Source organism: Mycteria americana, chromosome 11 (assembly GCF_035582795.1).
Source record: "Mycteria americana isolate JAX WOST 10 ecotype Jacksonville Zoo and Gardens chromosome 11, USCA_MyAme_1.0, whole genome shotgun sequence".
NCBI lineage: Eukaryota > Metazoa > Chordata > Aves > Ciconiiformes > Ciconiidae > Mycteria > Mycteria americana.
This window is the reverse complement of record NC_134375.1, coordinates 21,674,102-21,690,458: the sequence shown is the minus strand read 5'-3', so window position 1 is coordinate 21,690,458 and position 16,357 is coordinate 21,674,102. Positions and strand designations below refer to the sequence as shown.

Below are 16,357 nucleotides of genomic sequence, written 5' to 3'. Positions count from 1 at the left end.
GCTGGCTGAGCCCTGAGGAGGAGGGTGCGGCTGTGGGTGGCTGTCGGTGCGCGGCTCTTGCGGCGGTTCCTGCGGCCTCTCCGGGGTGGTACTTGGCGGGGGCAAGAGGCTCAAGATGTCGAGGAATGTAAGTGCTGCTCGGACCAGTCCTGCTGTTACTCCGCGCTGCGTGGGGCGGTCCCCTGGGTCGGCCCGTTCCCGCTCCGGCCGTTCCCCCGGGGTGGCCTGTCTGAGGCGAGGGGCCCTGTGCAGCGGCTGGTGCAGCGGAGGGGCCGCTATCACATCCCGCCTGGCATCTCGACATGAGCAAAAGAAAAGCCTCACCTCCTGCCTTGGCTACGTGTGCTAATCTGAAGTTACTTCTCGGTTATTTCCCACAGCCAGCATATGTGCAGATAAACCGCTGGGCTTTCATGCTTTAAGGTGGCACCAGCTAGGACAGCAATAGCAATTTTATGTTAAGTGATCTCGTTTTGTTACTCTAGATGCAATTATTTTAAAGTATGCAGGCGCTTACCACTGGTGAGGTAAAATGTAACTTGTTATTTATAGCTATGTTTTAGTTGCTCTGGAATTCAGCAGTATTACTCAATTTGTCATGGCCTGAATGTGGGATGTGGACACCAAACAGGGAACCTAGAGACAGACTGAAGAAAGCTTGAAGGAACATGTTGAACTACTATAATAGCATTTTTTTTCCTTTAGGCTTGAGTTTTATTTATTGACTGTATGTCTGGTATCAAAAGTGTGATGAGGCATTTAATAAGCATGGGAAAGTTTTGGTCCAAGGCAAGAGGTGCTACTCTGTAGAGCAGCAGTATTAACACAGCTAAAAGACTTATTTTGAAACAGAATGCCTTCCCCTGTCACACCAATATTGCATTTTTTTGGTTTATCTCCAACAGTTCTCTGACACAGGCAGCAGAAAAGAACATGTTAAAATCACAAGTGAGTCCAAACCAGGGTTCCTGGAGAGGCTCAGCGAGACTTCTGGAGGCATGTTGATGGGACTTGTGACATTTCTTCTGTCTTTCTACCTTCTTTTTACCAATGAAGTAAGTGAAATACTGTCAGTGTTTATACACAGCTTTAAAATGTCACAGCTGAGGTGACAATTCAACTAGTTTTGCATTTATAGGCTTACTAAAATGATCATGTTAAAGCTTTATTACTTCATCCATGAGAAGAGGACAGGAGAGTCCTTATGTCTGGAGAGTCTGGTGCTTATCCTTGGGATATAACAGAAGAGTAAAATCACTGAGCCACAGATAGTCTTTCTGTAGAACTGAGTGTGGTAGAGACAGTGGCAGCGTATGATGAGAGATAAGATCCAAAACCTGTGAGCTGGTGCAGGAACAGGCTGTAGTATTACTGAAAGAGGGTTGTACGAGCCAGCCACGTTCCAGTCTTCTCTCTTTTCTTGGGATGACATAAGGTCCTTATTTCTAGTGTTGTTATAATTGCATTAAAGGCATAAACTGCATAATTGCATTATAATTGCATTCATACTCCATGTTGCAAAACTGAGGGTGTTAATTATTCTCAGTGTTATTTTATGTCTTGGTTTTAGACTGAAAAAATAATTAAAGTAAGCAGGGAATGCTAACACTCCACCATTGCAAACATACATGCTTTTGGCAGTTTTGGAGTGGGGGAGCAGAATTCTGTGAATTTTCACCCAAGAATTCCTTTTACACCTCTACAAGAGGAAAGAGAACTACTCCCAATTTCGGTGACTTTGCAGGAGAAAGCACACCATAACATGATGGTGTTGTGGTTTAACTCCAGCCAGCAACTCGGCCCCACCCAGCCACTCGCTCACTCCCCCCCAGTGGGATGAGGGAGAGAATCAGAAGAGCAAAAGTGAGAAAACTTGTGGGTTGAGATAAAGTTTAATAGGGAAAGCAAAAGCCATGCACGCAAGCAAAGCAAAGCAAGGAATTCATTCGCTCCTTCCCATGGGCAGGCAGGTGTTCAGCCATCTCCAGGAAAGCAGGGCTCCATCATGTGTAACGGTGACTTGGGAAGACAAACGCCATCACTCCGAATGTTGCCCCCTTCCTTCTTCTTCCCCAGCTTTATATGCTGAGCATGACGCCATATGGTGTGGGATGTCCCTTTGGGCAGTTGGGGTCAGCTGTCCCAGCCGTGTCCCCTCCCAGCTTCTTGTGCCCCCCCAGCCCACTCACTGGTGGGGTGGGGTGAGAAGCAGAAAAGGCCTTGGCTCTGTGTCAGCACTGCTCAGCAGTAATGAAAACATTCCTGTGTTATCAACCCTGTTTCCAGCATAAATCCAAAACCCAGCCCCATACTAGCTACTATGGAGAAAATTAACTCTATGCCAGCCAAAACCAACACAGATGGTAAGATGAGGAAAACCTCTGCCAAGTAGTCATATGGGTCTGTGGAAAAAGGACTGTAATTGGCATAATTTTTGCAGTTATTTGTGAATAATGAACAAGGTAAGAGGTGAAGAGCAATAACTTTGGACCCTTGTAGGAATAATCTATGTGTGTAGGAGAAGCTTAGTCAATGTTAATGGTCCTGCTGCATGGGTAAGAAGTACTGCCCCAAACTGTGTCAGATGCAGAGAAAGAGATAGTGGAGAAGTGTGTTTTGAGAATATGCCTTGAGGCTGAGTATACAAGCGTTCCTTGCGGTCTTCAGGTCACTTGTCTGCTAACCTTTTTCACAAAATACTGCTGTACCATTGATTCTCCACAACTTGGTTTTGCTTTTCTTGATTGCAGGGACGAGCTTTAAGGACAGCCAAATCTCTTGATGAGGGACTTTCTCTTGTGATCCCTCTTGATAGCATCCACAGTGTGTCTCAGCAGAATGAAGGGAGATTGGTGCATTTAGCTGGTGCTCTGAGTACGTCTAAGGTAAATAAAATAGTATCTTGAAGATATGAGTATTTCAAGCTTGGAGGGAAGGAAAAGTCTTTGCCAATTAAAATTATGTTTGACATCCAGGGAGAAGACACGTAGCTTCTCTCTTCCCCTGCAAGCATTGCCGGCTACCACCCAAGCCTTGGTTCTTGGCCCGGAATCAGGGAGATGCTGTACAGCTTTGGTCTCCCTACTCCCAAGCAACATGCTACCTCTAGCTGTGTTTACCCTCCCACTGCCTTTGGTGAATAATTTCAATTCCTGTTTGTATAGGGAACCTGTTGTGTATTCATGATATTGTAAAGTTTTTAGGCTCTTGCAGTACAGAGGCTCTGCAAGTTCTGACTTCTCAGTATCGATGACATTTTCCGTGGTCAGACCGCATTGCAGAAGGTAACACAGCACAGTAGCTTCCAGCAAAATAAAATCTCCCCCTGGTTTAAACACTTAGGCCTGCATACCATTAGCCAGCATTTCTGGTTTTATTCTTCACTATGGCAATAATTTTTGATGATGATTCTTTAGGTCAGATTTATCAGTGATATAAAGAGATGCTCCTTTTTGTCTTTCATAACATTTATTCATATTCAACTGTGTCTAACATAGTACTATGTGCAGTGAGGTATGTAAATGGGTTTGATAATAAAAGTACAGTGTTTGAGTTTGTGAGGTATGGCATTTATACTGACTTGTGTTTTCTTTAATTTTTAAATAGCCTTTGTTTGATCCCAGCTATGGGCTCTCCATCCAGGCTGTCAAACTTAAGCGTAACGTGGAAATGTACCAATGGGTAGAATATGAAGATTCCAAGTAAGTGAAATAAATCTTTAAAAGTTGTTTATAAAGCTGTTGTATTAACAGGATCCCATCACATTTTTTTTTCTCTCCCCACCCCCAAAATAACCCAACGAGTCTTCATGGCAGGAGAATTCTAGAGCTCTTGGGTTTCTTTTAGAGAGTCACTTTCATTTCCTTGAAGATGTCAGGTTTTGTAGATGGTCAATGCTGCAGAATTTGCATCTGATAAAATTTGTGTAACATCCAAGGCCTTTTATCAAATGTTTCCCACTTCCTGATTTCGTATAACTTCATATGGGGTTGCTTGGCCTCCATGCTGCAGCTGTGGTTTTTTGTTTTCGTTATTGTTGTCTGACGCTGGGCCACCTCAGAGCCCGTTGATCTATTTTCTATTATATGGGTTGTCAATAAAATTCAAAGATCTTTACCAATTTATGAAAAAGAAAAAAAAACAACCACTCGTGTTTTTCCCAAAGACTCGGTTGATTTCTATCCTTTCTAATGTTCCTAAAGCTTCTTTTATTTATTGATGTACTTTCTGCCCATCAGTATTTCTTTAACTCCACCCCCATAATAATCCCTGCCTGCTAGTTGATTAGCAGAATCAAAACCATTGTCCCAAAATACTTGGTCCTGAATTTTTTCAAATAAAACTTTATAATCCTGTTTTTCCCTGCATCTGCTAAGCCTTTCCTGTCGCCGTTCTCTAAAACTTGATCATGGACCCTCAAGCCAATTTTCTTCCCTGTCCTCAAAAAGGAAATACAAAAGATTTTTGCTGAATCCAGAAATTTCATCGTATTTTCCCTTGACTTTCTTCCTTTCTTCCACAATGACAATGATTTATTTGTTGGGTTTTTTTGGTTGGTCGGTTGTTTTTGTTTTGTTTTTTTGTTTTTTTTTTTTAAATCTCCCAAAGGGGTCTTAACTTTTGTTAGAAAAGTAAGTGAACCCAGCAATTTCAATTATGAATTCCAGAATAAAGTCTTATAAACCCATTGACCCAAAACCTGCCTGGTTGATACCTACAGCCTAACATACACTAGAATATTTCAAAGCAATTAAAAAACCCTATTGTATCCAATTGAATCTAGAAGTCAGATTCTTTTCTCAGTCTTGTGGACACTTGAGACGTTTTGGCATGTGACTGTAAGAGAAATCTCTTAATTTCTGTGGTACTTCATACGTGTGCAAACTGAAGTACTTAATTAAAGCAAGACATGATTTCTCGATTTTTAGAAGATTCTGCTACCTCTTATCCTTAATAATCAAAAGCCAACATTAATTTCTAGCTGTGAAAGTAAAGTGCAAATTTTCGTTGCTTGAGAGACACTCAGATTAGTTTATAATAGGGAATATTGCAGTCTAGGTACCTTTTCAAGGGGATTTACAAAACTGTAATGAGATGTTAGCTACTCTGATAATAGTTGCAAGCAGAAGGGGAAAAACATTTCTGCTATTAATAATAATTCCACTGACAGTAGTGTAAAACTTACTAGCTATTATGTAGATCTGACTCCACAGAACTCATGTGCCAAGTGTCTTTTGTGTCATACAAAAAAAAAAGTCAGAGGTTGTGAAGGTGCGAAAAATAACTTCTCAGTTTTAACATGTTATGGTGCAGCATCTGTAAAAGACTTGTTGATTTAGGTCAGCTTGTCTCACTGTCTTTAATATTGGTTGTTCCACATTGATCTAGTCAACTCCTTGTTGGCAACATGGGAATAAAAGGTTTGTGGGTGTTTAGCATTTGTGTGTAGTTTTCTCCTTGTACAGAGAATCTATGTCTGTAGGTAGTTTAGAGATGAGTTAGTTTACTTGTAAAGATAAGTTTGTGTTGCCAGCGAGCTGTCTGTGCATTTCATTTGTAAAGTGTGTTCTGCCCTGAGCAGGGGTGTGTATGCACTGTTCTGGTTCTTATCCCACCCCTTTTCTCTGCAGGGAATATGAAGAGAATGGTGAGATTAAGAAAGAGACAAAGTATTCATACAGTAAGTTGATCAACAGAAAGTCCCTTTTCTTTTACGCATGTAACTTTGGACTTTTATGTGTGTGTATTTTGATTTTTGTTGTAAAGCCTGTATTTTCTTGTTGGGAAAGAAAGGAAAGGAATGTGAAGAAATAAGCAAAAATTCTGTTTCCTAAACAAATGGCAGGACTTCCCTTTCTTGAGGTAACTGAGGTGAAAGGAGGTGTGCTGTTAGCAAGCAACTATTACAGAAAGTCTTGTCTTGGAACTCCTAGAGGTTCAGAGCACCCAGGGATAGGATGCTCCAGAGGTGGGACCCATAAGGTCCTCAGTGACAGGAGATGGGCAGAGATGAGAGTGTGTTCAAAGCTATGCCTGAGATTACTCTTCACAAGTGGAATAACTGGGCATATGTCAGGCGTGAGCAGAAGAAAATAGACAAGGAAGAAGAGCGTAGCTCCAGCCTGTAAGAAGCCTGTTGAGAGTCTGTTTAGGTGTTGATACCAGCTAATGAAAACCATCAGCACCTTCTGATGTGCGCTGTGGCTTTTGCCAAATGCTTTTTTGGCAGGAGCAGAACCGAGAGCATTATTCTGATCTACCCAGTGACAGAAAAATAACTCTGAGTCATCGTATATCTGGAGATTAGTCTCTGTACTTCATTTATCTCTGATTAAAGCACATGGATGTGTAACGTGGGTGTGCAGCAGTTTCTGGGTGTGATCATAGAAATACCCCAGCTCAGTGAAGCATGGGACCCTGCAGCATGAAGATACATAAGGAGCAAAGCTAGTGGTTGTGAGCTGTGAAAAACAGCCTTACAGTGGCAGGGAACAAAAAGAAATGGCATTTAAAAAAACAACTGCCTCTCAAGATAGATGGATTCTGTCCAGTAAAACTGTGTATGTTACTAGATGTGGTGGGTTAGCTTTGGCTGGCAGCCAGGGGCCCACACAGTCGCTTGCTTACTCTCCCCCTCAGCAAGACTGGGGAAGAGATTGGGAAGAACAGACAGGAATGAGAGAGCTTGTGGGTTGAAATAAAGATAGGGAGATCGCTTACCAATTTTACCATCGTGGGCAAAACAGACTCAACATGGGGAAAATTAACTTAATTTATTGTCAATTAAAATAAATATTTAATTACTGATTTGGGCGCTCTCACCCTTTCCCAGGCTCAACTTCACTCCAGACTCCTCTCCCCTTGCCTGCCCCCCCCCTTGTTATTGCCACAGCTCACGCTCACTCCCTTTAGTGAAGCAGTGAGCGGTGCAGGGGGTGGGGGTAGGTTTACAGTCAGTATGTAGTGGTTTCTCTCTGCCATTCTTTCCTTCTTACACTTTTCCTGTGCTCCAGCATGGGCTCTCCCCATGCTGCAGTGAATATCTGCTCTGCTGTGGAGCATCTCCTCCCCTGACTTTGGTGTTCCCTCTGTTGCTTCTCACTTCTTTTTGTTCCCTCCCTTCCCCATTTGGTGTTTTCTGCCCTTTCTTAAAAATGTTTTCACAGAAGTGCCCCGAACTTCACTGATGGGCTCAGCTGTGGCCTGCAGTGGGTTCGATGTGGAGCCAGCTGTGTCCAACACAGGGCAGCGGCTGACCTCTTCCCACAGAGGCCACCCCTGCAGTCCCCCCACTACCAAAGTCTTGCCATGTACCCAATACACCAGAATATCCCTTACAATGATCCCTACGCCACTGTTTAACCAAACTCCCTTTCCTTCCTCTCTACTCCTTCACGGAAGTAGAGCAAGCTATATTTAATATGGAAGCTGCTCAAAAAGGGACTCTAGTGTCATAGGAGTTACAAGAAACCTACTGGAATCTGCTCTGGGGATGTGGGAAGGCTGCTGTGGCCTGAATGAAGGCAGCATTATGAATTTTTGACACTGGCACGTACAGGTACCATTTCTATCTGTTGCTTGACTGCACTGAAATTTGCTAGTTCCAGCAGAGCTCACAGCCTTTCCTCACTGTTCTGGTTTTGGCTAGGATAGAGTTAATTTTCTTCCTAGTAGCTGGTATAGTGCTGTGTTTTGGATTTAGTATGAGAATAATGTTGATAACACACTGATGTTTTAGCTGTTGCTAAGTAATGTTTACACTAGTCGAGGACTTTTCAGCTTCCCATGCTCTGCCAGGCACACAAGAAACTGGGACGGGGTACAGCCAAGATAGTTGATCCAAACTGGCCCAAGGGCTATTCCATACCATATGGCGTCACGCTCAGTATAGAAACTGCGGGGAGTTGGCCAGGGGGCAGTGATCGCTGCTTGGGATGGGGCTGGGCATCGGTCAGCAGGTGGTGAGTGGTTGCATCACTTGTTTTTTTTCCTGGGTTTTGTTCCTCTTCACTCTCTTGTTGTTTTCCTTTTCATTACAATTTATAATTTTTTTTCCAATTATTAAACTGTTCTTATCTCAACCCACAAGTTTTCTTACTTTTGCTCTTCCAATTCTCTCCCCCATCCCACCAGGGGAAGGGTGAGCGAACAGCTGTGTGGGGCTTAATTGCTGACTGGGGCTAAACCACAACACTCACAAAAACAGATTACTCCCAAAGAGTGCAGCCAGGAATCAAACCCCACAGCAAAGCTCCCACTGAGCGAAGTTGAGTTACAATTTTATCGCTAAAATCCTATTTTTGTAAATCCTGCCATTCCTTATTAATATGCTAGGAAGATGGATTTAAGTATCAGTACAATCACATACATATTTTGATGTAAACATTATTAGTGCAAGTGTAACTTGGAACTGATTCATTGATCGAAAGGTGTCTTCAATAACTAAGGTCTGAGTGGCAATTTTTCCTGTTTACTCCTCAACCTTCATATCATTTTCTTTAGATACCGAATGGAAATCAGAAGTTGTGAACAGCAGAAACTTTGATCGAGAAATTGGACACAAAAACCCTAGGTAATTTACCACCTAGCACAGTTCTTCTAGATTCTGTCACTGTATCTGATCAAAGATGAAAGCTGAATGACTAATCTTCATGACCCAGTGTGGTAGATGGAAACTGTTGGTCTTTTGGTAGTTGGGAGAACTAAGGCATAGAGAGTGGAGAGCAGTTCAAAGCTGCCTGGTGGAACCAGAATTAAGCTATCCATTAGTAACGGCTCAACATCAGGCTATTATTATATTACCTCTGGACCACGCGGTCTCCATGTAGGAGAACTTGAATGGGTTCCTTTCTGACTTTTATTGTCTGTTAGTGCAGTCTATTACTAATTCTTTCCTCTAGTGCAAGTAGAGGGTTACAATAGCAGGCATCCCATGAGCTTGTCACGCCACTTGCATGCTGCTTTTTCTAAGCTAGCATGCATGAGCTTACAGGCTTATTTGTGGCAATCGCCCATATATAATTTGTTTCATATATATCTCATCTGCAGCATTCTATTTACACTACAGTGTGCCATTTTTAATGCTAGGTTTTAGCTTGCTTGTCATTCTCACAGCACCTGCTTGGTTCCTTAGGATGCAGGATGCCATCTGGCAAAAAACATCATGTGTGAGTGAAAAGTACAGCTGGATGGATAGTAGGAGCAGGATTTCAAAAACACTTTGAACTTTGCAAAATCTCCAGAACTTTGTTTTGGTTCTGTGGGCTCATCCAAATACACCGTCCTTTATTTGGAAGTATTACTTCAGGAGGGAAAGCGAAGATCTATGTGTTTTTGATTATAAGTCCCAACTAGCAGACTCGTATAGATGAGATAATGGAAAAAAGGATGTACAGATGACATACCTGCTTTCTGTCTCCTCCCCATGCACACTTTTTTGTTAATGAAAATTCTCCAAGGATTCTCCAGTAAATGTAAATCCCCAATTGAGAGTAAGAAACATTTTCGATTTAGTGCTATTGCAGTACATAATTTAAAAAGTGCTGCAGCTAAGAACATTTCATCTGGGTGTATTGGTACAAACCAAGGAGACTGAGCATAACTGTGGTGGATCTTTGCGTGAGACAGCACGGTGTATGTAGACATGCTGAACTTTAGAGTTCATGCCTAGCATTAATGAGACTCTATTTTAAGTGTGTACTACATGTCTTCTTCCTTCCGTCCATCCATCTTATCTTTTTCTGCAACTTAGACATTTGTGAAAATAAAATCTGTCGTTTACTGCCAAGGATATTCTAGTAGTACTACTTATGAGAATGAAGTCAAGTCTGTAAGTAAAGGATTCCTGAGTTTGGAATTTAATTAACTTGGCCATGATGTAGAAGTACCTTTATATGGAGGTTTATGATCTAGGTTTCTTAATTTAGCAGGTAAGATCTAGTAGTTAGCAGCGGAAGCTAAATAAATTCAGGCTAGAAATAAAGTGCATTTATGAGTGTAGTTAAATGTTGCAGGAATTCATCTAGGAATGTGATTAATTCATTGTCACTCAAAACCTCTATATCACCACTGAACAGCTTCCTAAGAGCTGAACTGCATTCAGCCCATTATAGGTTCAGTACAGAAAAAACTAGTGAAGTCCTATAGTGTGAATTTGTGGTCAGGCCAGGGGATGAGACAGTTGTATCTTATCTTATTTCAATGGCTCCAACACTATGAAGTCTGGACATAGTTTCTTGATGGATTTGTTTTCACATTATGACAGCCATTTAGCTCTTTGTGTTTCTGCTGATATTTGACATAGTACCTTTTATGTGCTGTATATACATACTGCAAATCAAGAGTTTGATCACAATTCTGGGACTAATCAGGGACTCTCTCTGTTCCTCAGTGCCATGGCTGTGGAGTCTTTCACTGCTGTTTCTCCTAACGTCCAGGTTGGCAGCTTTGTTCTTTCCAAGGGTAAGGATTGCTTTGTACTGGCTTTGTGTCTGCTGTTGCACCAGCAGTGGACTTTGGTTCTTTCCACAATGGCAGTCATTTCAAGTGATAATTAGGAAGCCAGCCAGGAAATTGGCTGTTCCAAGTTAGACACCAGACCTGAGCTTGTTTCTTTATTCTGCTTAGGTCTTGTGGATAAAATTGATGACTTCAAGCAGTTGAGCTTGTCGAACCTTGAGGATCCACATGCTGATGTTACCCGAGGAGGAGATTACTTTTACCACAGCGAGAACCCCAGGCGTCCAGAAGTAAGATGAGAAAGATAAACCAAAGCAGTGATTACTATTATGTGAAAAAGAAAGTTGGGGCACGTCCCATTTCTATTTAAATAGTAGAAATTGGGGTACAGACCATCGCATACGATGACACCCTTAGTACAGTCCTTCAGCATGAGTGCTTGTCTTGCAGGAAGCTCCTGATCTTGCTTCTTTGTCTTCTGTTTTCTTGAGTCTGCCATGCTTTTAAATGGAAAGACACATGGGATGGTGCTGGGAAGTGGATTCTACCTCTGCCTTGCTGTACTGAATGGAGTACAATGAAATAGCTTGTTGTCAGCTTGTGCTGCCCGCCCTCCTCTGCCAAAAGATGAAATGACAAGGGATGAATATAGGTTCTCATTGGTGTTAAGGTGCTCCTGCAGCTAAATCGGGGGGGTATTGCAAAACAGCATTTGAGCTACCCTGTTTCGGCTATCAACTAGGCCTGAAAAAAGTACAGCTTGGAAATCATTCTGGGTATCCTCTGGCTTGACATAAATGTTGAGAAAAAGTGTTGATATATAAAGGGTGTTCCCATGTGGAGTTGTCTTTCCTGTGATTCTCCTTTGTAAAGAAATCTTTCTTGACTTCCAGTATTCTCTTGTTTGTAGGTAGGAGACCTTCGTGTCTCATTCTTCTATGCAGGTCTGAGCGGAGATGACCCCCATTTGGGCTCTGCTGATAAGGTGAGTCTTCAGCTGTTTCTGTATTTTGCAATCTCTGTTCCCAACTCAGTAACCAGTAAATATTTTCCCCTTTCTTCCAAGGTGACTGTGATTGCTCGCCAGCAAGGCGATCAACTGGTTCCGTATCATACCAAGTCTGGAGATGTCCTGCAGATTCTGTACTCTGGGGAACTCTCTGTGGAGGTGAGATACCACACTGACCTAGTGAAGAGTTGGAATTGGAGATGGTAGTGCAGAAGCAGCAGGGGAGTAAGCCCCCATTCTCCTTCAGCCTTGCTCTAGAGGAGGAGATGCTCGATGTAAACATTGGCTTTTCTCTCTGCTTTGTCTAGGACAACGCGTTACAGCCTGTGTTTGCTTTCCAGGTTTCTGCGCATTCTTTGTGTTGCAGCAAAATGCCATGCTTCGCCCACTAGCAGTACATAATTTGGCTATGGTTATTCCTGATGGTTTTTTTAATTTTAAAAAGGAACCATGGCTAAAGTAGCTGTATATTTATTTTTTTTAAATCCCCTTGTGTTGCTGCTGCACATCCTTTGCTTTAAAGGCTCTTCCTGTGCCTTCTCATTTTGCTTTTATTTTCTCTTTGGTAGTTTCCCTCTTACACATGCAAGCATGTGCTTTTGAAAAGGTCCTATGTAAAAATAGTAAAAATCAGGCTTTAATTAAACAAACCGTAGGAGCTATCCTCTCTTCAGCTTCTAGTAACAGTTTAGGCTTGTTTGAAATGTTTATTGCTATTCTGGCTGAGAAAGAACCTTCAGGCAGAGCATTATGCTCCAATAAATCCTGCATGCTCCAGCAATTTGGCGATTCATTTACTCCTTTGAGTAGGGTTGTTTCCATTAATGATTGTTTCATGCCCTGTTGCAAAAATCCCAGATGTGAAGAATTTACAAGAGCTCCCAAAAGCAGTTGAAAAGGCTTTTGTTCTGAGTTGAAAGAGAGTAGCAGTAGAATCATCTCTCGGCTGTGAGTTCTGAATCTTCATTAGACAGAATTTTAGTTCATTGGAAATTAACTCACTACAAATGAATAATTTGTAGAGTACTTGTATGTACAAGCAGTCAATCAGTTGTACACGTCTTTTCCCATTAAGTGCTTTATTATATCTTAGCCATCTTCATGTGTACGTTTTATAGAGCCAGAGGGGCACACAACCCATTTTGAAAAACTCTTACTCAGAATTCTTGCAAATAGGTGCTTTGCTTTGCCTGATGCAATATACACACACCTTTTGTCTTTTCTTCCCTGCATACTGCTTGCTTGCTTTTGTATACCCTTCCTTCAGCCATCAGTGGATATTGTTGCCTTTTCTCTCTTCCTCCAAACACAGTGAAGTCAGATTGTTCCTCCTTATTACATTTACTTATTAGTGTCTTATTTTCGACAGTAATGGTGAATGTGTCCATTTGCAGCAAAAACTGTGTGCTTGGTGCCTGTGGCTATAGTGTGTCAAACGGTGCTTGTTTAGCTGTCTTAATTTAGAAAAATGCTGGTTTCCCTTGTGCTGCACTTTGCAATCTATTGTAGCGTGCAGCAATACTGCGCAAAAAGACCCTGCAGAATGAGCTGCGATATACCTTCTCTGAGAGAATCTGTACTCCTACAATACTGTCAGCTCTGATTTGCTCATAATATATTGGAATCAAGAGGATCTCAAAAGGAATTGAGAAACAGGCTGCATATAATGGTGTTTGCTTTCAGGAAGTGTTTCAGAAGGAGCATGAGAGTAACACCATGAAGACCTGGGCCCTCCGTGCAGCAGGCTGGCTGGCAATGTTTGTAGGCATCAGCCTAATGACCCGAATCTTTTACACTTTGGGTAAGTTTTTTACAGAAAAGTAAAATGTTTTAGAAATAGGATCATAATCCCTAGAGAGGTCCTCTCATGCTCACATATGCAATTAATTAATTTGGAGGTCAGGAGGAATCTGGTTTGAACCCAGATTGGATTGATCTGAAAGTCACTGTAGACTAATTGCAAGTAAACAGGATCCCAGAACCAGATGGTTGCTTTGTGAACATTAAAAAAAAAATTTCAAATATCTGTCGCCAGTCTCGGAAGATCCCAGCCCAGTGCGTGCCAAAATCAGAAACCAAAGCACACACTGGGCTGGTTCTTTCAAGTCTTAACTCAAGGTGATGTGGTCCAATTACTCTCTACACCCATACACAAGTGGTCCCCCCAACAGGTCTTAATTAGTAGTTGTGTAGTAACATGTCTTTGTGTCTGGTTATTCTACACTACTGTGAACGCACAGCAAAAAAGGTTTTTGTTTATCCTTTTAGCGTAGAAAAATGTTGGAATAAAAACTTAGAGAAAAGCAGGACGGTGCCTCCAACTTGTATAATCTTCAAACATCAAAGCTATCGTTTGCTTTGTAGCGGTGTGCTCTCTCTTCCCCCTTCCCCCCCTTATTTACTTATGCAGATACATGCTACTGCAAGATTTATTGTTGCCAGAAATTAATTTTTGTGCTAGCATATTGTCTCAGTTGCCCTAGACTTGTTCCACAGCTGCAAGGCTATCAGTCTACTCTGCCCCTCAAGCCTTGGCCAAGACTTCAGACTTAATTTTGGATTACTTTCTGTCTGAAGAGATGAAGATACCATTGTCTTAGATGTTTAGCTGCTGCTTAATTATCAAATGCCTTGAGGATACTCTGCTGAAATGCCTTATCCAGTGCTCTCGATAAATAATTTGAGTCTGTCTTTTGATTGCAATAGTTAGCGTGCAAATCCTAGGCATGAATAAGACTTCCTTTTAAATTACCATCTTGTCAACTGCTTTATCCCTTGTTTAATTCTTTCTGCAGTGGACTGGTTTCCTGTTGTGAGAGATCTGGTTAACATTGGATTAAAAGCATTTGCCTTCTGCGTAGCCAGTTCGCTGTCGCTCCTGACCATCTCCATCGGCTGGCTCTTCTACCGCCCTCTCTGGGCTTTGCTGATCGGGTTGCTCTCTGTAGTTCCAATTGTGGTTGCGAAATCTCGTGTTCCACCAAAGAAGCAGCAGTGAGAAGGAGGTGGTTGGGTTTTGCGCTGAATCCTGGTTAGAAACTTTTCAAGTGCGTTTCTGTCCCGGTTACTGCAGCGTGCTTACAGCATATCACAGTTCAGCAGCGTGCACCAAGAGTTGGGGAGGGAGCTTGAATGTGGTTGTTGCTACACGTTATCCATGAAAAATACGACTATAGGATGCCATTGGTAGGAAGTCAGTGACATTTGACTTGGGGGGAAAAAAGCATTTTGGAGTGTCTGTATTGATTATAAGTCAGTGAACAAGCAGATTTGTACCTCTTGCCGCTTACTAATTCCCCCTGATTTGAGAACTGGCAAGTCCTCACTGACAGGTGGGGCACCCTGTGTGTTACAGAGAAAGTGCCATCTTTATCACACGGACCGTGATTAGATAGCCATAGGAAATACATGTGTGTTCCTGCCTCTGACAAGCCCTCCCTCTGCTGCCTTTTCTTACATGCACAGTCATGTACACTTCGTTGGCTGATGCCTTTGGAAGCGTATGTGTTCAAAGGAAAAACACAGCTTAGTTGAATCTCACACAATACTTAGGTAAAATGTTTGCTTTTGGACTGAGGAGTTTCAAAGTAACTTGAAATAACGAGTGGCCAGGTTAGCAGTGCTCTGAGGGAGGGCGGATTTGTCACAAAGCATTGATTTCCCCAACTTTTTAAAAGTCTTTGGAGTTGTTCTTGGTTAAGCATCCAAAATGGTAGCGTGGACTATACCACTGCATAACTATTTCAAAAAATTAACGTCGAATTGCACTTCTTTAAGGGGATACTCGGAGGTCACTAACCTTTAAAAATAAAACCTGCTGCTGTGAAACAAAATGAACTTTTACAATTGAATGTATATTCTTTAAAATATTTGGGATTTTTTTGCTGTGTATACTGTTTCTTTCTTGAATTTCACTTAGTAAGGACAATGAACATACTCCCCAAAATTAAATAATGAAAACATTTTTGCCTGCTTAGATTTCATAGACGTTAGTAGCCTAAATCTTGAGCTTTATATCACGTTAGAGGAATGCCTTCTTGTAGTGTTGTGATGGCTCGTGTTTACGTATTTCTGCTGTAAGCAGTACTTGAGATTAGAGACTGTCTGGTACTGGTTTTATGTCTCTCTCCAGCTGGGTAGAGTCTGGCTTCCAGGTGTGCCCTCCCTATGCTCCAGTGGGGTTTTTTCTGTAAGTATACACAATTCAGTAGAAAAATCATGTCTTCATTTGTGAAATCCAGTTATGACCATCAGAAGAGTGTTCCCCGTACCAAAGGAACTTAACTTGAACATACATAGAAGCAAATGTTTGCTACAAATGGTACAGAAATAGAGATCGGAGTTATAAATCATAAATGTTTTGAGAAGTAGTGATTACTTTATTAGCCTTAATTCTTTTCGTTCTTCTGGTACTTCAGTGTTGTCAATTCAGTCTCACGGCTCGGTTCCTCTGGTAAAAGCAGTAATAGTGAGTGGAAGGTTCTAGGAGGTGCAGGTGGTCTCATGCACGCAGCTCACATGCGTTAGCGATCCTGCGCAGTCTTCCTGCTGCTCGCTAACACCAGCTTTTGCTCCACCAATTAAGAATTGCACTCCACTGGGGGGAAAAACAAGTGTTGGACTGCTGTTTCACCAAAGACGCAGGAAACTAACCAGCATTCCCGTATTAGAGATGAAGATACCATTTTCTACAGAAATGCTGAGCTTTTGTATGTTTAATAAAATACAGTTTTCAAAAGGTTGGTCTGTAGGCTTCTTTCTTATTACATTTCAGTATTGCACATCTCATGTCCTGGTACATGGGGGATTCGTTTGTAGCTCCCACATGAACTAGTTTTCTATTGTTGGTTGAGATAAACGTGCAGTTGGGTTTTGTTTAGCCTGCAAATA

General features: G+C 41.9%; 1 protein-coding gene across 1 annotated transcript; it reads left to right on the top strand.

Moving 5' to 3' along the window:
* Positions 1-26: 26 nt before the first annotated feature.
* On the top strand, positions 27-16,205 carry TMEM43 (transmembrane protein 43). The gene is made up of 12 exons (XM_075513637.1): positions 27-127; positions 906-1,055; positions 2,751-2,885; positions 3,607-3,701; positions 5,631-5,680; positions 8,503-8,572; positions 10,391-10,461; positions 10,627-10,748; positions 11,369-11,443; positions 11,525-11,626; positions 13,151-13,268; positions 14,263-16,205. The coding sequence occupies exons 1-12, from the start codon at positions 116-118 to the stop codon at positions 14,463-14,465; spliced, it is 1,203 nt and encodes a 400-aa protein (XP_075369752.1). The 5' UTR covers positions 27-115; the 3' UTR covers positions 14,466-16,205.
* Positions 16,206-16,357: the final 152 nt, after the last annotated feature.

Excerpts from the sequence above, each read along its gene's own strand:
- TMEM43 (XM_075513637.1), top strand. Across the intron at positions 1,056-2,750 it reads ACCTTCTTTTTACCAATGAA|GGACGAGCTTTAAGGACAGC; the intron begins GTAAGTGAAATA and ends TCTTGATTGCAG. Across the intron at positions 2,886-3,606 it reads GTGCTCTGAGTACGTCTAAG|CCTTTGTTTGATCCCAGCTA; the intron begins GTAAATAAAATA and ends ATTTTTAAATAG.